The 23,051-nt window shown below is 36.6% G+C and overlaps 1 protein-coding gene across 2 annotated transcripts in view; it reads left to right on the top strand.

The window, feature by feature from the left end:
* tnfrsf11a (tumor necrosis factor receptor superfamily, member 11a, NFKB activator) overlaps nucleotides 1-13,913 on the top strand; it is a 77,556-nt gene extending 63,643 nt beyond the window's left edge. For both annotated transcript variants that reach the window (XM_039753336.1, XM_039753334.1), the window contains exons 5-10: nucleotides 701-791; nucleotides 3,958-4,034; nucleotides 5,077-5,184; nucleotides 6,240-6,289; nucleotides 8,862-9,546; nucleotides 12,991-13,913. In XM_039753336.1, coding sequence (XP_039609270.1) covers nucleotides 701-791; nucleotides 3,958-4,034; nucleotides 5,077-5,184; nucleotides 6,240-6,289; nucleotides 8,862-9,546; nucleotides 12,991-13,301 — 1,322 coding nt within the window. In that variant the 3' untranslated portion in view covers nucleotides 13,302-13,913. The remainder of the gene's footprint in view (nucleotides 1-700; nucleotides 792-3,957; nucleotides 4,035-5,076; nucleotides 5,185-6,239; nucleotides 6,290-8,861; nucleotides 9,547-12,990) is intronic.
* The last annotated feature ends 9,138 nt before the right edge of the window (nucleotides 13,914-23,051 follow it).

The raw sequence follows: 23,051 nt of genomic DNA, 5'->3' as shown, positions 1-23,051 counted from the left end.
ACAAAAAGTACTCTGTATGAATTTCATTTTTGTTTACCACTAATTAATATTTACCTTAACCTAAAGATAAAGACACAGCTTATTCATCATACAGATTCACTTTATACTGAAAATTAAAATTAGTCACATATGAAATTATGATGTAATGCATAATCAGGGTGCTTATGATAAGGTGCACTCAGTCATTAATGCTGCTGCCTCACAGCTCTGGGAGGCCAAAATCAAATCCTGGCCTGGCTGCTGTCTTTGTGGAGTTTGTATGTTTTTCTCAAATTTATGTTGCTTTGTCTTTCATTCTAAAGGCATGCATGTCAGGTTAATTACCTACACTAAATTTTCATGGAACGAGTGACGTTGGGTGCATGTCTGAGAGTGTGACCTCAGTTCAAATGATATTGCGCTCCTAAGAGAGCACAGAAAAAAACACCAAACTGGATAAAATATGTTCAAAAATTAATAAATGAATGTAAAGGTGAACTATAACTTATGCAACCCTATCCTTGGCTGGGTGCCCCTTTGAAAGCAATAGCCAAAAATAGACCCTTAAGAGAAAATAGTGTGTTAATAAAATATATTTAGTTTGAGAGGCATAAAATAAATTAATTTTAACCCATACTTTATGCATGATCCAATTGCTCATTGTTTCAGACATTTTTCCAAGCCTGGCCATCATGTGTTCTCCTTTGTTATTTTTTTCCAGTGCAAAATTCAACCTCTCTTTGTAAAAAGTGTCCACAAGGCTTTTTTTCCAACGTTTCTTCAGCCACAGACCCTTGTATGCCCTGGACTGAGTAAGTATCCTCTGGAAATACACTGGACATTTTACTTTGTTAGTCATTTTAACAAAGATGCTCTGACACAGAACATGAAGAATTTAAAATATCTCTTAAAAGCTTTATTTAATTAAATAATTTTGTATTCTGATACATGGTATTCAAAGATGAATCACTTATAAAATAAAGCATTTTGTGGAGGCACAGCCTAACTCACTATAACTCAAATGGAGTCCTCCAGGGAATCAATCCCATGATGCTTTTTTTCTCACTGCCCCACAACCCTGCTGGAATTTCAGCTGCACTTCCTACTTCCAACACAATTTCTCAATTAGAAGCAAATTAGTTGCCCTCATGATGCTTTGTTTCCACACTACCCAGCTTTAAACCCCGCAACCGTGACAATATTTGTAGAGCACTTCGTAGCTGTAATAAATTCCTAATGATGACTTTAAATAAATCAACTGAGAATACTTGTGTAAAGTGTATTATTTTATACCACTAACACAAAAAGGCCACCACTTTACTGCTGTTTTTCATTCCTGGAGGGTTGCAGTGGCCACAGGTTTTTGTTCCAATTCCAATTTTGCTATTGAATTTTTGGGCTTCATTTTAGTTGGCTCACTTGTTAAGATTCTGAACCCTTAATTTTAGTACTTAAACAGCCACATACTCTTCTTTTTATTGCTTCTTATTTTAATAACCAACTGCCTGTTTACTAATGAAAAGATCAACAATTCACCATCTACTAAAACTATTTACAAGTATTTGTTTAAATAAAACATTTGAAAACAATTAGTAATCTGCTCCAAAATTATATTGTTCATCTTCAAACATAATAATGATCTGATGTGTCAAAATGAAAACCACAGAATTAAATAACAATTCCTGTTAGCAGCAAGGATTGGCTTTGCATTAAAAAATTGGGATGGAACCAAAAACCTGCAACCACTACGTCTCTCCAGGACTGAACTTGAGGAGGGTGGTTTGGTTAGATAACGTACCGTAACTGGGTGTGGAGCTTGAAGCTAAAACGTTTAAAAAGAGTCTGACACATGGTGTTACTTTGTATGCTTGATAGGAGAGTGTTTTTGGGTTATTGAGCTTAAGGAGGAGAAATGGATGGAGGTACATGGGAATTTACTCAATCACACGCGCCAATTCACACCATAATAATTAATAATAATTCTTTGCATTTATATAGCACTTTTCTCACTACTCAAAACGCTCAGCAATTACAGGCCTTGCTCAAGGGCCCAACAGAGCAGAGTGCTTATTGGCATTTATAGGATTCAAACCGGCAACCTTCTGATTGCCAGTACAGATCCCTAGCCTCAGAGCTACCACTCCGCCCAATTCTTCAGTCGTAGAATTCTCGCCTGCCACTCCATGCAGCTTGAAGTCACATGCTTGGCCTGGGAGAGGCTGCTCATAAATGATTCCTTAATAAATGGTAATAAATATGGGTAGCATAATCCATCCATTATCCAACCTGCTATATCCTAACTACAGGGTCATGGGGGTCTGCTGGAGCCAATCCAAGCCAACACAGGGCGCAAGGCAGGAAACAAACCCAGGCAGGGCGCGCACACACACACACCAAGCACAATTTAGGATTGCCAATGCACCTAACCTGCATGTCTTTGGACTGTGGGAGAAAACCGGAGGAAACCCATGCAGACACGGGGAGAACATACAAACTCCATGCATGGAGGACCCAGGAAACGAACCCAGGTCTCCTAACTGCAAGGCAGCTGCGCAACCACTGCGCCACAGTGGAGCATAATGTTTCTGATTATTGTCTTTACTGTAATTATTAGTGTATGTGTGTTATTGCATAGTTTACCAGTTCTCCTTTATATGAAACATGTTTAGTTCATTAATTGTATAACTTCAACACTGAAAAATAATTAGTTACATTTTTACAATAAAATTACATTTAATACAATGGAAATATCAATCACGTTTCATAGTTTAAAAAACATGTCAGTTATTTTCTAACCCTCTTAATCCAGACCACGGCCACAGGCAGTCTGGAGCCTATCCCAGCTAGCACAGGGTGCAAGGCAGAAACAAACCCTGGTCAGTACACCAGTCCATCACAGGGCAAACACACAAAAGGGCCAATTTAGCATTGCCATTCCACCTAACTTACATGTCTTTGGACAGTGAAAGGAAACCCATGCAGACACAGGGAGAATGACCCAGGACGTGAACCTTGGTCTCCATAGTGTGAGGCAATAGTGCTACTGCTGCACCACACTTTTCAAAAATTAGGAAGCCACAAAATTAAATATAACACCTTACAACTAACAAGTTTTCTGTACTTCTGGTACTGAGAAATTACAAATAAAGGAAAATATAAAACGTATAGGATTGTAGCACTGACAAGGAGTCACACTGTTGGAAAAGACATGTAGTGTTAAAGCTCTAATAGTTTCTATGCCTAGTTTGAAAATAGGGAGCAGACAACAGCAGTAGAAAGTGCTCAGCAGCACAAGTAATGGAGATTTCATCTCTGCCAAGTGTGCTCCTCCTACGGTTATGGAGTTTCATGTCTTTTGTACTACCACTACAAGTGTAGGCTGTAAATATTGTGAAACAGTGCACTTCAGAAATATAAAAACAACAAATATAAAAAAAATGGTAAGGAAGGTGCAGAGTGATCTAAAAGCAATTGTCAGGCTGTATTTTAAGGTAAAGCTTTTTTTTTTACTTGTGCTGTTTTAGCTATGTATGTCAAATGACATTTTTTGTGTTTTTATTTTTAAATTAAATTGTACATCCACCATCATATTGGACAACCTATCTAAGAAAAGTGAGTTGATTCCAACCTAGATTGGAAAAATGTGTGTGACATCCCAAATTAAAGTACTTGTGTAAAAAAAAAAGCTTAAGGGAACTATGACATTGTTTTCATATTTGCCTCAAAAATAGTGAGGTTGCTGTACACTTGTGTGCTTAGCTCTCATTGGTCAGTAAGTGATTTCAGAATTTACAGAATTGTAGCTACCATGTGGAATGGTGACTAATTGCTGAGCCACTTCCCATGGAAACAATCTATTCTGAACAACCAGATTCCTTTGTGGTAAATGCTAGTCTAAAGAGTTACAGTCTGCTCCAAGCAAAGTAAACAGCCGAAAAGTGATTAATATCTCTCCCTCTCTTTTGTTTAAATTTTTAGCTGCAAGAAACTTGGAATGGTTACAAAGCAGCCTGGAAATGCAACCAATGACGTAGCGTGTGATCATGATGATTCAAGTACAGTACATTTTTAATATTATATTACACAGCGTAGTGCATGCTAGAAAACTAACTGGAAAAAAAAATTTAAAAATTGTATTCCTAGTTCACTATATACTAACTGTACTTATTTTATTACACAGTATTGTACGTCTCTGCAAATAAGACTATTGCCTTGAGAAAATCATATTTAAAATCATTAAATTCTATACTAATTAATGAAATTTTTTATTAATATTGCATTAGAAAAATGTGGTGTGCAACAGATTATATAGTAGCTCAGTATTTATCTTTTAATGTGCACTGAACATTTTTATATATGCAAAGCTATCCTAAATAGAACTAATGTTGTTTTGGAATTTGTATAAAAATAAAAATGTAGTTCAAATCCTATTTCCTTCTCTTCTCTGTTAATAATGTTGAATCCTGCAGTGAGTCACATAACCACAGAATTTACATGCAGGACTTTCTCGATAGTAGTATGTAAATGGCATAATTGGCAAGCATGTAGTGAAGCAATTTCCTTGAACAGTCGCCCTGGAAAGGAAACATATCATAATACCACATTAAACTGTTCACGGTCTACGCTTGTCTATCCATCTATTAATCCACCTTTGCATTATCCAATGCATTTTATTAACATTACGACTGCCTGGACCTTGAGGCTATTTGTGACACTCTGAGAGTAGGGCAAAATCCTGCCTTGAATGCAGTGCCAGTCCATTGCAGGGCACACATTCACACCCTCACTGGAGCAATTTAGACTCTTTATTTTAATGAAGTCTTATTTCAGTCAATGTGTGCGCTGTTAGTAAAACATAAAACAATATAAAAGCATTCAGTTTGTGACCAGTCTCTATGGTATTCCCATGTAGAATTATGAAATAAAGTTTTGTTGGGACTGCAGAATTCATATTAAAAATGTTAAGCACAGTTACTTGTGTGCCTGGCAGTGGAAATCAAAGGATTAATCTCTGTCATTTAAATGTAATACATTTCCTTTTACTAAATTTCTCTTGCCAGTGCTTTTACTGTATTAATAATGTTTTTTCTCGTTTAGGGAACTGGATATTATGGGGTTCTGTGTTAAGCACATTGACTTTGTTGATTGCAGTGCTCCTTATTGTATTGCTGGTATGCTACAAAGAAAGGTTTAAAAAACTTTATGGTAAGTCAATCACACTGTAGTTGACCTTGTAAATAAAACAAGAAAGAAGACATATTCCATATTCGTAGTAACCCAGAACTGAAGACTTTGTACAGAAAGAAAGAAAGAAAGAAAGAAAGAAAGAAAGAAAGAAAGAAAGAAGTGGTTACACAATTCTATATGTGATAAAGTACAATTTGAAAATGTGTTTATACCGGAAAGGGTGACCACATTTCACTTTGCAGTAGTACGGGATAGCCCTTATCTCCTATGTATGTTAAAATATCTCATGCGTATGTACGGGATACTTTCATGTACATACATAATACTTTTACGTATGTATGAGATGTTTTCATATTCGTGCAAAATACTTTTACGCACATACAAGATTAAGTTATATAAAAAAATTACAAAAGTGCACTTTGGGGCTACCTAATTACACCTTTACCAAAGCTACTGCGCTTCAGTTTGACGTCACTTCCATCTCTTGAAGTGTGATGATATAAAAAGCAGACGGGTGGACTTTTATTTATCAAAGGAGTGTGGGATGGTTGGAGGTGGGTCTAATTGCAGCCTGCTATACTTATGACGTAGTTCAGGTAATGCCCACAACGTTAGTCACGAAATGCCTATCGCATGCCCCGTTACACTATGGTTAAGATTTGGGTTGTGGGAGAGTTATCTGACTCAAAGGGTTCAGGTAGGTGCTTTATGTTTACAGGTATCTAGCATCAGCACACTTGATTAAAATTTTGTTGCTATTCTATAACATTAAAAATTGTTGTTTTCTGGGAAATTAAGAAATTAAAAGGCTTGGATGGAATCCATTTTTTGTGTCTGTATGGCATGACATAAATGTAATCTTGAAAGTATCATTGAAAGAAATGAAAGCTGAAATGGCATTTTTGGAGCCTTTGCCTCAAAGCCCACCCATCCTTCAATCCACTCATGTTTTAATTCTATTTTCCTGGTCATGTCTATGTTAGGTTATACTGATCTTAGACAAGAACCATTCTTAAAAGTATATGTGGTCATGAAAGGTGACAAATTCCCTCTTGCTTTTGCTCTTTTTTTAGAAGACCTTCGAATGTATGTTTCAAGTGTGCAGAACACTGCAGAAACACCAGTAAGTAAGAATGTATTCATTTACACTATTGTTCATTTTGAAAATGCATACTAGTTTCAGGTAGCTGCTGCAAAGCTAATTCAGTTTACTAATTACAGTCTACTCATTTTCCCCTTTATCTAGATACAGTAGATGGTAGTCAAAAAACATCAGGATTTTAAAAAAGCCTTTTAGACTATTTTTTGAAAATATTCAGTATTGTGATGTGTCTTGCCATTGCATGGGCTGTAGGGAGTGGAAGCATTGTTGGGGTGGAATCTTGGGGGAACACTTTTTGTAAGGGCTTGGGGCACCACCCTTGAGAGAAAGAGTTGAGTGACAGGGATCCAGGTTAATTAACGATGCGTGAAGAAAAGGGGAGGTGGTGGCCGGAAGTGGTAGTTGTGGCTGGAGCGAAAAAGTAAGACGGCATCAAGTGGTGAAGGGAGCAAACAGTTAAAGAGGTAGACAGGACAAAGCTGAATTATCTTTGTTATTTTGGAGGTGTCACCGTGACCCAGACAATGAGCAGGGGTAGGGCACCATTTATATATATCGCGGCATACTGAATAAAAAGCCAGTCAGCATTTGGAAGCCTTCCCTGGACAAGTGGCTCCTGAGTGTGTTTATTCGATGGGACGTCACAATATCATTAACACATGGAGGAAAAAAGACAGGACAGATTACATGAAGAAAGTAGACAAATCACCATATCCTAATTACCGAATATGCCTGCACATCACATTTGTCACTATCTAGAGTAGAAATGGATTCCCTAACAACTAGCTTCCAGCCTATTAACTTGTTTGGGACGTTTTCAAAATATTCTATGGAACACTCCCTAGATCCTTCCTCTTCTATTAATCCCTAAACGATTGGCCTGGATATCTAAAGTGGTGTCCTCCACTATATTGCTTGTAATCTTACAGGTTGGGATGCCACCTGTTCTTTGAGCAACGTTGAGCAATTGTCTCCTGTATTACAGACACTGCTCTTCTACTTTTGGCACATGAATGTACTTTACCCAAACCATTTGCACTCATCCCACAGACTGTGAGTGACATCTGACAGAAGGTTCAATGACACAAACCCAGTTTGTTAAAGTAATATTGTGCCTCGGCTAGAGATGAGAATGCTTTATGGGAATGTCTCACTCCCTGCACATATGTGGAGTCCGAATTAACAAGGCAGAGTGAGCTGTGATTATATACATATACAGTGTATAATATGCCTACGTTGATTATATTCAATCATTGTGTAGCACAGTCTCATCAAAACTCAAAATAATATCCAATTACACAGTGAAACACAATGCAATATGGAGTTTTGTTACTGGCAAGGCATAAGGCTATGCGTATGTAAGGCAGTTCTGAGCCTTTCAGGGCCCCTGTATAGTGTAATTATTTTCTGGCTTCTGCCATTCTCCACCCCTTTTGTCCATGTGGACTGTGGGTACCAAATGGTCACTTAGCTTACAAATGCCAAGAGCATTTGTGTAGGCAAGAGCACAGGTGAAAGGCCAGACATGCTGGATACATAAAAAGAGAAGCCTGCATTGGCACTACATGCTAGTGTGAGAGGATATCAGCTGCGGGAGAGCAAAAGGACCTTGAAATTAATAGAATGTGAAGAAAGAAGTAACACAAGGAGAGGGAAAAAGAGAGAATGAGAATGATACTGACAGACTGAGATGAATCCAGCAGGGCCCTAGAAGGCAGCAGGCCACTCAAATAATGGAATAGTGAGGACCTGCTTGTGATGGAAAATGACAATCAGCTCAAAAGCTATTTTGGGTGTCAACCCTTTTGAAATAAAGAATACTTAATGGCATAGTTTATCCTTGGGTCACTAGAGACCATTGTACACTGGTTGTCCTAGAGTTTATGAGGACTTCCTGACTTCAGAATTGATTCTAGAGATGGCCATGGAAATGAACTCCACAGAAAGTTTAAATGGCTGCTCAGTCCTGAAGGCCAGAAAGAATGGAGTTGGGAGGTGAGTTTAGATGAAGCTTCACACTGTCATGGAGCTTGAAAGAGAGAATGAGATGTGAGATAATCAGTCAGTGACACAACCTAAATATGGTTAATGTTTTTGTCTTTAGTTAATATATGTGTTTTCTCCCTTTATGCATCTCTCCTGTGCTGTGTGAATTATTTTGTATAAATGTGATCTTTGTGGTGTTTAATTTTTGTTTATAAGTGATCCTGGAGAGGTGATTTTTAAACAATAGAGTATATATATTTTAACCAATTATTTATTGTCCTTCAGTTTGGCACCCTTGGGCATACTTCTGTCTTACATTTCTTTGACATTAGCGTTTAGAATTCTAATAAGCTCTGGTATCACATTTATTTGAAGAATCTTCATAAATTCCAAAAAAAAATCATTCTTTTCAGACTAAAGTGAAATATTACCCTTTTCAACTCAACTCTATGTAAAACAGTTTCTAAATAAAGCCATAATACATCCTTTTATTGTGTTCTTATGAAATAAGCATGTCTGGTTTCAAAGTTTATGGAGTCAAATATTGATTGACTATACTACTGAACTCAGAAATGTTTTTGACTTGACTCTTTTTGTATGTTTTAAGGTCCAGACATCTATTGAAGAAGTTTTTGTTGACCACTCTTTAGATTCCAGCCAGGAAACTCCACTTTTGCTTCAAACCTGTGAGAACAATGAAACAGTTATTGTTAACAATTGCTTAAATGGAACACCACAGCACAGAAATGTCAACCAACCTGAGTCCGGCCAGTCTAATGTGACTGAGAACGAAAGGGAACCCAACAGTAGGACATCTGAGCCAGAAGAAGTTGGAGACTGCAGCTGTGTGTCTTCTTTAAAAGGGCCATTAGAGCTTGGAGAAAATGAGCTCAATCAGTTGTATACACATCAGAATTGCTCCTGTGGGACAGACAATGCTAACAATGAATTTCGATCCTTACAAGAGGTTTGCTATTGCAGCATTTGCTGTGGAAATATAAGTAGCAGCGTGAACTGTGGAGATAAATGCAGTTCTGGCCAGGCCACTGACTCCTGCCAGTCCTGTGAAATGGACTCCACGTTGCCTGCTAAAGACCATGCTACCTTTCAGACTCGGATAGGCAATGCAGCCTCTGATATAAGACACAATCTGAATTGCAGCTGCAGCATGGACACTACAAATGATTCATTTGATTCCTTTTGTATGGGAGTTAATTTAGAAGAAAATAGTAAACAGGACAAGGAAAACGAAGACAGCACCAAAGCTGCTGGAGATTCTTCACCAGTATCTGGTGAGTGGACAAATAACATTTTCAGTACATCTACAGGTTTTAGCTCCCTGTAGTATGGACCAACCCAGTTACACATATTAAAACCAAATACTGTATATACAAGGTGTGCATAATCCATTGTGGTAATGCTTTTTTTTAGTTTTTGGCAGGCCTGCATGATTCCATTAGTTGTGGTGGTAAAGCCTCCCACCCTACCCCTTTTCTTGTTTCTTCCAACCGGAGATCAAGTCATCATCATATTTTAAGTGTTTTGTTACTTGATTCATGTTAAAGGTGATGACAAAAACTTTGCAGCATACTTTTTAATGTATAGTAATTTGGGGGTGTATAGAGAGCATGGTGGTGATTAGTTAGCACTGTTGCCTTGCAGCTCTAGGTACCCTGAATTCAATTTAAACTCATATTACTTTTTATATTGAGTTTAACCATATTCTGTTTCCAAGTTGCTTTCTTCTCAAAGACATTCATGCAGTAGTAGCAGAGTAGTAGTATTACTCACATAGAGTATAGTGCAGTTCTAACTTGTATTTCTATCTTGCCACTCTCTACTCCATGATAAACAAGAATGCATAATAACAACTTATGTTATGTTAGCTTATAAAATACATAAATCAACTTACCTGACAAACTCCTTATCCCTGTTTCCACACCATGTGTTATCATTTACATTTTCCTTGCTGCAGTGCTGTGTTTTCATATTTCAAGGTGTAATCCAAGAAATGCTCAAAGAGCAAGAAAAAAAATGGGCAGACAGAAGACATAGCTGAAAAATCCAAAAGGCTACAATACATAAAGCCTCTATCTATCTATCTATCTATCTATCTATCTATCTATCTATCTATCTATCTATCTATCTATCTATCTATCTATCTATCTATCTATCTATCTATCTATCTATCTATCTAACAAACAAAACTGTGCCTTTTATAAAAACTGTGTATGTGATACATTATGTGCTTGTTTCATGAGAATTACTATGAGATAAAAGATATACATTATAACCACAAACAGGCACTTGGTAAACCATTAGATAAAACCCTTCATAAATGTTTTTACTCAATATATCCTATAATGACAGGATATTTGGCACCTTGAAAGGACCTGTCCTCCTGGACTGTGCTATGTCCAATCTGGAGTGCTGGGAACAATTCCTCAAGTAGGGCTGTTTCATCTGTAGTGAAGATTGGGGAATTAACTTTGATTTTCGTTTTTCAGTCTCAGAGACTGGTTGGATGTTTCTGGATCAGACAGCAAACTAAGAACTTCTGAGCTGATGTGAATTGATTAATCTCTTCTGGTAGTTTATTGTTACCAGCGCCTTATGTACAGCACTGTGTGCGAGTCTGGAGATGGAGACACAGCTACTTATTTATTATTGAATAGATGCAAAGAGCTGGCTTGCTCTCCTCGTATCTGCAGTTTTTCTCCTTGTGTGTCCTGTAGAGAGCCTTCAAGCGGAATTTAGGGACTGTTTGAAATTGCATTCTTTGCTTGTGTCATCTCTGAAGCATTTCCACCGCTCAGCCATATTTACCAGACTGCTGCCCACACTCTTCCAAACTAACAAATGTTTTGACTTTCAAGTTACTTGTGTTGGTTGAGTGGGTTTTTTCTATTTAAAGTCATATTTTTCATTTTCAAAGGTAACACACATTCATCGCCTTGTTTGAAATGTTAAGTAAGCAATTTGTTGCCATTTAGAACAGAATACAGGTAGTGCATGGATTAGAAATTTTTAATGAAATTTATTCCACTTTGCACATATTCTTTTATCTCCACCCACAAGGAAAAAATGTAAAAAAAAAATTGTTGCAGTGTTTGAATTTCATAAATACAACCACTTCAGAAGACTGTTTTAAATTATTGCAACAACAGGAGATCAGTCTAAACCGGGATCATCTTTATAACACATAACTGCTATTCAAAACAAAAAAAATAGCATCCACATAGGGACTGGTGGCCTCTAGAGCTGACTGTTCACAGTAAGAAATTGTAAAAAAAATAATAAAACACCCAACTGTGCCCAAAACCATGAAGTACACAAACTGCTACACTTAATAAGTAACCCAGACATTGACTGTCTACACCAGCAGTGTTTAAATTTATAGTTGCATGTTTTTATTCTAACTAATTTCACAATCATCACATTTTTTTAATTATCTCTGCTTGGGTATCTCATTGGTGAATTTGAAAAACTTGTACAGCATATGATATTTGAGATATCTTAATGAAACTTGAACTTTCCTTAAAGATTTCTTTGAATGATAAGTATGCCATGGGAGCCAAGTTGATTCATTCATGCAGAGAGATAGAAAGACAATGACAATAGTTGGTGCTTGTTATATTCTATGTGAATGCACCTAAAAAGAACAATTCCCTAAAGAATGACATTCATTAAAAATAAGAATAATAAATTATAATTTTGAAATTGGTTGTAGTAAAAACTCTCTAGGACTTGACTTGAAAACCACTGGTCTATTCCATGGGCCCTCCAGAAACAGCAATTTGTCTTATCTTCCTTTAGTTTAATTTTTCCAGTTAAACCAACCCTCTGTCAACTTAACTGGTGTTACTGAAATGCCATCTTTCACAGCAGTGAAGACAATGTTTTTTAATCTGTTTATCACCTGTCCGGAGCTGTTTCCAGCCTTGTACCTACTGCTGTTGGGATAGACTCAAGCCCTTAAGACCTTAATTTGATCAAACAAAATTTTATTTTATATGTGTAACTGCAGGCCTCTCATTTAACAAGACCACTCTCCATCAGCTGATGGAAAGTTCTCAGTAAATCATAGCTGATCTCACTACAGCTTGAAAAGCACAGGACCCATCAACTGATGTCCATGTCACTCCATCACAGAATAGACTCGCCAACACACAGACACCCATACTGAATTCTTTGTCACGACTAATCATCCTGATATCATCATCTTTGAGTTGGGCTAGAACTCTCACACAGACAGTGGTTGGGCCTGGATTCAAAATCATGGCCCAGGTGATATGAACCACAACACTGTATTTATATTTGAATCATTTAACAGAATTGAAATGAACTTATGAAGCAATGGGAGTACTCTCTCTCACCTTTTCAACTATCTCCACCATATCTGCTCTTCCATTGCAACATTTGTTTCCATTTTTCAATTAGAACAAGAGGAAACAGTTTTTCTCCTTAAATGAAATAGTTTCTTATTAAAGGAAGTCCATTGTGTGCTACTGTCAGCTAATGGTTTTAAATCTGTGTAAGATAATTTGCAGTGAAGTAGGAAAACCAAACCTCTAGCTATCCACATCTGGAGTTTGTTGGCCAAATCAAGTGGTTTTTAAAGTGAAAGTGAAAAGTGAAATTAGACTGTCATTCCTCACTAAATTCTAAATAATTTTGTACCTGAATGAGCATCATTTACTGTTACCTTTTTTTAAAGAATTATCTTTCTCTTACAGGTAATGTGATGGGGAACAATAACACCACATTTATTTCAAATGGGAAGGTGATGAACTTTAGTGGAGAAGTGATTTTTGTGTATGTCAGTCAAATGTCACAGAATGGCAGTGAAAGGACAGAAGAGGATATTGGTTCTCCTGTACAAGAAGAAAGTACTGACAGAAGCTTTCAAGGAGAAGATAAACAAGCATACAATCACATGTCAGAAGAAAATATTTCCTATCCTTTACAGGAGGAAACCTTGCATAGAAACGATAGGCTCCCTATTCAGGAAGAAAGCAAGGAGTGGACGCTACAGAGTTGTGTGTAAATACTGTCCTCTGTCTGGAACAGATGTGACTGAGACGGCTTTGCTTTCAGCTTCTTGAGCAAAATGATTCATCTGTGTCAACAAGAAGAGAGGAAGCTTATTGTAAAAATGGATATCGGCAATAATATTTATTTAGAAAAGCACTGATGTAACCAATAGTTAGACAAATCCAGCCTTTTTTTGTGAGGCCTGGTGAGCATCATTGCAACAAATTGACTGAAGGGACTGAAGAAGTCAATTAGATGCTGAGCATTTAATTAGACAGAATTATCTGACTCTGCAATTCTCTCTTATTTTTGTAGTATCAAACTGGAAATGCCAATATGGAATAATAGTCATAAGTGGAATGCTTCATGAGGAGTTATTTTTGTATGGTCTTGAAGGACAATGTAACCAAATTAAAAGCTAAACGTTCACCTCTGATGGGAAGTACAGTAACTTAAAGTAAGAGTATGCTAATGTACTTTTTGTAAATTTATATAATTAATCTAACTTTCAGATATGGCAGCATCTTTTTAAGTTATCCAGACACCTCCTTGCCTATTGAGTTACTGAACTTGGGATTTAAAAAATGTTGTGTGTATTTAAAATAAAATGTGTTCTATTAATTAATTGGATTTTTCAAATTACTTAGAGACACAATCTGATACTTTTATGGCATCCTAAGGTTTAAGATAAACAAAAAGCGATCTAGGAGTTCCATGCTGTAGTTGTGCACAAGAAAAGGGTGAAATAAAGAAATGAGATAAAGAATATACACTTATCAAAATCAAATTCTCAGACAAAATCTGTAGTTAAAAAGAAGAGTCAAAGCTTAAAAATGCCAAAATATGATGTAATGAACCCCAAACTCCTGTGTGCTGAGTACTGAGGCTGTCACATTTTGTGTAACTGCATATGGCAATGCTTAAACAAGAAGGATGAGATTCTAAGCCCATGATTATTGAATCCTATAAATACATACACCCAACCAGCTGACTACAGTAGAACAAAATGACCCAAATTAAGCAATTTAGGTTATACTGAGACAATAACGCAAAATATCTACCTCTAAAAAAAACACGGAATAAACAAACAAGAATCACCAAAACTACATTTACAGAATCACAAAGAGATTCAGTTTAATGGAAGTTGATGATCAGTCCAGATGTTAATAATGCACTACTGTTAGTGATAGTGATTTGCATTACCCTAGAAAAACAGCTTTCTCAAAAAGAAATAACGGAGAGTCATAAAGCACATTAATGCTTCAGCGGTACAGCATCGAGGTGATGAGCGACAATAAACAGATAAAATGCACTCCTCTGTTCTTCATTGTATACTATACAACTGGATCTTTGGCACTGTTTTCCTGGTTGGGAAGTCTTCTTTATTACTTTTAAATGAGCAGGCTGTAGTGAGAACACGGGCACTCCAACAGATCTCCTTATGGATTTGTAAAGAGTAACAGGTAAATAAACTACACTGCCCACAAAGTCCCACCACATTCCACAATTCCCTACTTAAAGACATAGCTCACCATTATTCTGGAAATCTACTTTACTGATGATTTATCAGAGAATAAAAACTTTAAGTCAGAACATACCGAACATAAAATATACCTTCTGTGTGGCACCACTACAAAGAAACACAAATATCCCTAACCAAAAACAAGCAAAATACACTCACATTTAATGAAGTTATATCAAAACTAGAATAGTGATTCTGTCACACCACTATTGATGTAGATAAGCCTGTTGACATGATATATCACATGCCCTCCATGTCATGTGAATGAAAATAGACATAGTAACATGTAAGTTATGAGTGTACTCATGAAAAGAAACAAAATGATTGTGACAAAACGTGAACTTAAAATAGCATTGTCAGAATAATAATTCCATAAATGCCTAAAAAACACAAAAACAACATTAAAAAATGAACCAGAATGTTGAAATTTGAACAAAGAAAGAACTAACTATTCAAAACCCAAAATCATGATAAGTGGTAGGAAAATGCTGAATTTACTTTAAGGTGTTTTTAACCCTAATTCTGGTTCATGGTTGAATTTTCCATCAAAATACAGCTTTAATTAGAAACTGACTCCTGCACTATTTAACAAGGTATGTCAATGATTGTTTTAGGAGAAGATATGCATATATATATACATATGCATAGATATGCATATACATATCTACATAAATATATATATATATATATATACACGCATATCTACATATATATATATATATATATATATATATTAAGGTGGGACTCATTAAAAAATTAATCTAATTAATTAGAGGCTTTGTAATTAATTAATCTTGATTAATCGTATGTAATTGCACAAGAAAATTTGCCCCAAAGCACAAATGTTCGTTTTAATTTAAAAGGGTTTTAGTGGGCGACAGAATCAAATAATAGATATGGACATGATTATTGTAAACTCAAGCTCTTTTAATTTCTGAAAAAAAAATGCATTTAAACTGCATTTCAATTCAAAACAGAAACAAAAATATCATCCCTGGCTCAAATTGGGCAGACTTAAAAATAAAGTGGTATTTTAAGTACATTTTCAGAATGGTATTGTCTTTAAATAATAATAACCAAAATTTCAACATAAAGTGCAGTTTTTCTTCTTAAAAAATAAGGCAGAAACATAAAAGGTAATTTGACCAGCTTCACCTTTAAACTCTGAGTAACCTTAGCTAAAATAATTTTGTAATTTGGCTAAAACAGTGTGATCATTGAACATTCTGTAATTAGATGTAATTAGAATTACTAATCGGTAACGAAAGTCCAATGATCCCCAGTAAGAGCCACAAAGTTCCCTTTCTGCATCTAATTTTGCTTGCTTTTCAGTGTCATAAAGCTGTTTAATTTTACTTGAAATAGTCTTTCGGCACGGCAGTTGGAAAGTTGGATCACCTGACACTAACTGTAGCACATTTTCCAACCCCCTATCTTACTGTTAGTGGTCTACAGTCCAAAGCAATCCATTTTGCAAGAGAATTTGTAAGTTTGACCGATGTTGACTTACTAATTTTGGTCCTGAACCCAGTCATTTCATCAGGTTTCGGCTGCCGACACCTTTTGTTGGTACTTAAACTCGTACTGCTAGTGCTAACAGCATACACAGTTTCTGTACTCGCTGTAACATGTTTTACAAGCATGGAGGATATTCCGTGTTTGTCAACCGTTGTAAAGATAACAGGTTTCATTCATCGAAGTGTTCAGCACCCAAATCGGTACTCGTGAATGTAAGATGTTCAACAGGCATTCCCGATATTAAGTTGTGGATTTGCCTGCAAATATTTAGCGGAAGCGTGTGTATGAACTTAGTTTAATCTTTAACAGTCCTGCAAAGTTAGTTGACGTGAGCCGCTCGGAGTACATGCATCGAAGCTTCTCAGCTGTGTTCATGCTATCTCGTGCGATCTCACGATGTTCACGGCTTTATTTAATTTTAGCTAAGACCCAGCACTTAAAAGTTTCTTGCTACAGCAATTTTAACTCCGTTACAAAGTGATCCAAAGTCTCGTTTATACCTCGTGTCTTCTCATTAAACTTTTATCTCGCGAATACCATTTTCGTCATACGCATGACAAACGGCAGCGGGACCATGTCTATAAACTTAATTTAAACTTACGATTCACACCGTGCTTTGTTTCCGCAGTAGCTGCACTTATGAATATGCTTGTATGCGTCATTTGTTTCATAATCTTTTGCTGCCTTCTCAATTGTGAAATGCGTGTTTTGTTCAGCGCTCTTTGGAGCTCTTCCTTGTTCTCTACGTACTTATGTAGGAGGCGTGATGATTCGACACGGAACTCTGCCTCCAACGGCCATCGACCTGCAGTCTATTACAGTATATGGGCAAAATAGGTTCCAGTTATGACCATTACACATAGAATTTCGAAATGAAACCTGCCCAACTTTTGTAAGTAAGCTGTAAGGAATGAGTCTGCCAAATTTCAGCCTTCTACCTACACGGGAAGTTGGAGAATTAGTGATGAGTGAGTGAGTGAGTGAGTCAGTGAGGGCTTTGCCTTTTATTGGTATAGATAAATAAATGATACTTTTGTCTATTTTATATATAGAAATACATTTGTAATCTGATGTATCAAAGACTTCTGCTGAGACTAAAAAAACCAAAACACACAGTGATGTTGTTGGCTCCAAACTTAAAATAAACTGGAATTTGCAACAGGGTGCCACCTTAAAATTAAGTTGACCATAGACATTAAATATGCTGAAGGTCAGTGTCATGTTCACAACACTGTATAAAGCCACTTATTCCCAAAAAATCCTTGGCCCATGTAATGAATTTCCCAAATGAGAAATTATTTGCCCAAAAAACTTAAACTATTTAGTTTAATGTATTAAATAAAAAATGTAATTTTAAAATTTAAATATTAAAACTCAAGTCAAAGAAATGAATAAAGGAGCTGACAATAAAGAATGTTTTCATATTCAAAAATCAATAACCTAAATATTAAAACTGTTGATGCTACAATCCAAGAAACTTGGAAAACATTTTGCATTACGAAGCAGGAACATTTAAATTGTTACACAGAGATGTAAGCTTATTGTCAAATTACAGCAACTCAGAACTGGTAGATTTAACTTTTAATCCTAATTTTGGGTTATTCTTCTGAGCACTATGATGTCACGTAGCTCTCACTGCCCCTAAAATATTTGCTAGAATGACACAAAATTCATGTTTTAAAAGTATATAAGTAATTGGTCCTTTAATGTGGGGAGGTAAAGTTTCAAATGTGCAGCATGCATGTGCTCCTATTTGCTATTAGGATGTCTTTCTTTTTCCGCTCTCTTTCTGTCTCCCCATGCTATGGCAGAAAAGTTATGCTTGATGATTTTTATGAGACAATTAGAAATCTCCTCAAGTTGACCTTTGAAGAGAGCGCGATTGTTCTAAAATGTATGATATACTGTATATAGTGAGGCCTATCTTATATGCAAATACCTTTTGCATCTTGCTTTTAAATTATATAATAGTTTCCATTTAGTTGTCCTAAAAATGAAATTTTAATAGAATTTAAAATGAGAAGTGATTACATTCAAAAATATAACGACAAAACTGCAAGACACTATTGAACTATATGTGCAAATTCACAATAAAGATTCCAAATATAAGTGTGATGGAGCTGGCACCAATGAGTCCCAAACCCCATCATGGTCACTGAAAATGCAGTCCCGGGTTCAAATTTTTATTATATACAATACCTCACAAAAAGTAGCAAAAACACAAGCATAAGTAATCTCCCTCACAATTCTTACCTCTGCCCTCCTCCAGTCGAGTATTACCTTCCTTTCTCCCAGCTCCAACTCGCCTGGATACGGGAGTGCGGTCCCTTTTATTGCTTTTATTTATATTACTTCCGGTGCTAGGGCTGTTGCTCATTGTAAGTACATCTAGGTCATAAAGAAGTCCAATATAGTTCATCTCACTGTAGTGCCTTCCTACAGTACCCATGAGCCCCACCAGGGCTGCTCTGCCAGACTACATTTCCCAGCATTACCTGCTGGTTCCCAAAAGTGTGCAGAAATGGAGGGCTACTGCCATCTAGCTCCTGGGGGGGAAAAAACGCCCCCTCAGAGACAAGTCCTCGGAACATTTCCAATCAGGATGCCATTCCAATTGCCAGGGGCTTCTCGCCCGGCTACTGAATTACTGGTCAGGATGTCCGCCCCTCTGCGAAGTCATTTTCGAGTCTGGTGCCTTTCTCTCTCTTGGCCATGATGTCTGTCTGTCCTCCAGGAGCCTTCTGTTCCAGGTATTGTACCATCCCTTCTCCTGGTCGGAATGTCCATCCATCCTGTATGCCACCTACAACAATGTAACACAAAACAAAGTACATGTTAAAAGTAAGGCTTGCAAAAGCTGGTATGCACAGGAAACAATACAAAATTTTCAGATTTTGTCTCACACCTCGAGGTAAAGGCTCAGAATTTCAGATCTGCAGTTCTATCCAGGCTGTAATTTTTGGTTAAATTCAAACTAAAACATGGAGGCAAATAGATGGGCCTATTCAGCTCAGTAAAAAGAGATATTAATACTCCTGTCACGAACTAGGGAGTTCCTCCATACAAAGTCCTAAAAACTGTTGCAAAATGCCCCTGTAAACAGTAAGGGTTGGCACTGAGCCGTTGTGGGGAGTACTTCCAGATTGTTTGGGAACCAGGGTAATATTCCCCTGACAGAACCTTTTTATGGCACCCATGGACCCTGAAAAGGCTGCACGTCCGGGCTCAGATTCCCTTTAATCTCTGCGTGTTTCCAAGCTGGGATGCCTTCAGTGGACCACTGCCACCTAACGTTTGGGAGATGGAACTGCTCCTGTCCTCTGGGTTCTACTTGTCAATCCCCTGGCACCTTCCATTTTGTCCAGATGCCATTTCTGTTTGTCCTCCATGGCACTCACACCCCACAAGTAGAAGGGTCTGTCAGTCTTTTCCTATTGTAACAAAAAGGGCAAACAAGTAATCTTCATAAAATGAAAACTTTTTTTAACAAAAATGCTCTGTAGCAAAAGAAGCCACATTTAACTCTGCAAAGTGAAGTCAATGTAGCTGGACATATTTCAGAGATGTCTTTACCACTTTACTGAGGTGTTGTAACTGTTATTAATAACAAATAATTCCTTTGTTATGGTCTTGTTCCATAACAGTATGTGAGTACATGCATTTTTGTAGTGCCTAAACTGAAGTGTTACCAGAAAATGTGTGTAAGGTTCAGGAATGCACCATTGAAATCTACAAAGAACATGCTTGTGGTGTTTGGTTGCCCACCTTTTCTGTTTTTTATTTTTCACTGTAGAATTCTCCCATTTTTATCTCAAGGTGAGACATCATTGATCCGATGTTTGCTTGTCTGCTGATTTTTTATATTCGGTGTGAATGCTTTGCAAAAAAGCCTCAACAGAACACCCACAGTTAGCAGCTTTTCACATCTCTTTTATTCTGCAATATGTTTCTAGGAACTGCTAGGGGATGTCATCTTTTAATTTATTCCCTTCCAATCTCTCTGACGCTTCATTTGATATTATGATTATAACAACTGTATAAAAACATTTAATCACAGAGTTTTCTTGACACATACATAGTGAAAGAAAACACAGCACATGGCTGCAGTCAACAAATAAACTTGTTGACAGCTGGATGCGTCTCATACTTTTTTCTGAAAATCACTGGTTTTATTTTTGTACCTTCAAACCACAGTGTGCAGATATTCTTCTTTGCACCAGTCTCATTTCAGATTACACCTTGAACAAAAAAAAGTCTTTCTTTTTGCTTACATAAAAATATGTACTGTACATGAATATTTTATATACAGCACATTAAAATGTGTATGTTTACTAAAATGTCATACTTTAGACATCAGTAAACTTGTGTTTTATTTTTCACCTTTAATTTTGCCTTGTTTGTCCTAAAATAATAATATTTATTTATTTATCTTTCATATGATTTATGTATCATAGTAGGATACCCAGGTGGAACCAGGGCTGTGTGCTGCAGAATGGCAAAGAAAGCTGCCACTCTGGAGTGACAATAAAGGCATTGCCTGATGATAGCATATCCTATATCGAAACTGACAGTCTTAGAAAGGTAACAGGTAGACTTCAACAAAGAAGTCGTTTAAAATAAATTGCTGACTCCGACAACAAACTATTGAGGACGGGCTCCCTGGGGTTGGAAGGACTGTCTGGTCTTTTCAAACAGGGTGTTTCAGGTGTGGTTCTGGGGCCTCCATGTGTGTTCAGGTATCCACCAAAACCAATTTCTTCTGGTGACTGGATTTCTCTATGAATTAAACAAGCTACCATTTCTCAGTTCTTATTTTTTCTTGTGTTATTCCAGAAGTTACCAATTGGTTCTGATAAATAATTATTAGCTGAAGCAAGCATGTTTGTGTGATGTATTGATATACACTACTTGTTGTTTTTATCTTATTGTTTAATATTTTGTTCTTTGCTAATGTTCCAGGTGTTTGAGCCATTACTTGTTAATAACAATCATATATACTCATGTATAAGTCGGGTCTTGAAACCCAAACAATTGATCATAAAATCAGGCCCTGACTTATACGCCTGTTCAAAAATGCGACACTTATTTTTTTTTTTATATCTTCTTTCCTCCTCCAATCTTGCACCAGTTTCTCAGACACATCGAATTTTGTTGCAGCGACGCAGTTACCAATTTCTTTCGTTAATTTAAAGCCAGCTTCATATTCTCTTCTGTTTGAATTCTCCATCATAGAAAAAGGAAGGATCTTACGATAAAGGTGTATGAGGGTGTGAGATACATAAAAAGATACATAAAAAATGCAAACCAGTGCAAACGTTGCTTCGGGATAGTTTGGGTATTACTGTGTGGTCACGTAGGCACAATAGAGAGAGACAGAGAGGTTAGCAGCAAACGCTGATACAGCGCATTGCCGCACCCACAAAGAAAATAAAGGCAGTGTGCTCCGTGGTTACTCTCTTGGGTGGGCATTAGCATATCATAACCCTTGGACCAATAGCATGAGTTTACTGCATTCCACTTACAGTATATGACCGACATTATAAAATACCAGAAATTATACTGTAAAATCAAGTCCTGATTTATCCGTAAGTATATATGGTACACAAATGGATAACACCGAAGCAGCTGTTGCCTAATAGCAGTCAGTTTTATTTGCAGCATTTGTCTGCCCTGCTGATTGTTTATGGGCAGCATTCTGATACAATTAACAGAACACCCTCTACAGTAAAAAGAAAATGAATTAAAAAGAAAATGACAAGGCAGATTTAAGCACTGAAAGGTATGGTAAAAAAAAATCTTAAAATTATAAGAAATGTAAATCTCACACTAGTAGACTCATCTGAATGTAAAATAAGAGAATGAAAAAATGTGGGTGTGAGCATCAGTAGGCTTTGCACCCTAGTAACCAAGTTATCTGAACTATTCTATCACATTTCAGTAATCATTTACCACTCTGATGGTGATCTTTCTGATCATAAAATAAGTCATTACGATAGCAGTTGACAATAAGAATTTATAATTAATTGCAGAATCACAGTATTTGCCATAATTCTAGAAATATTATCAAAAAATAATTAGAGGGTTTCTCTAGAGTGCCTCTTTCTCTTGCACGATTTTGGCTCAAAAACTAATCAGCACATCGTCATAAAAGGCTTAAGTTTCTGTATTTTCATGTCCAGCCATTTTACCTCTAGACCGTCCTCAAGAAACTGTGACACACACACACCAGTCGTCAAGATATTGATGTTTTCGGTATCAGGGGACCCTACAACATCAAGGACCAGAGATCCTGGCTGAAATAAAATCCTTGTTATAAAATAATATTCCACCCGAAAATTATATTTTTTATATGTTACTTAGTAGTGATACCGGAGGAAAAGTTTTCATCTCATGCTTGCCTGTAGAAAAGAAATGTTTTTGACATAATATAACATAATAGTGTCCAATGATGTACAATAAAAAAATTATGTGAAAGAAATCATGTAATCCATGTGTTAGTTATCCAGTTGTATGCTCAATCATATTTACTGATTCTGTAACATAAGTAACGTAATTTGTAGTCATGGATATTTTTCAAATTGTTTGCTATTGTACAGCATTGGTCACTATTGACTTCTATTGTATCATAAACATTTTTTTTTCTCTATATTCTGCAAGAAATCATCACTACAAAGTACATAGGGTAAGCAATATATAAAAAAAATACTGTTTTTTTCTGGTGGA

Source organism: Polypterus senegalus, chromosome 5 (assembly GCF_016835505.1).
Source record: "Polypterus senegalus isolate Bchr_013 chromosome 5, ASM1683550v1, whole genome shotgun sequence".
Lineage (NCBI taxonomy): Eukaryota > Metazoa > Chordata > Cladistia > Polypteriformes > Polypteridae > Polypterus > Polypterus senegalus.
The sequence above is the reverse complement of the archived record's forward strand: the minus strand, read 5'-3'. Positions and strand labels throughout refer to the sequence as shown.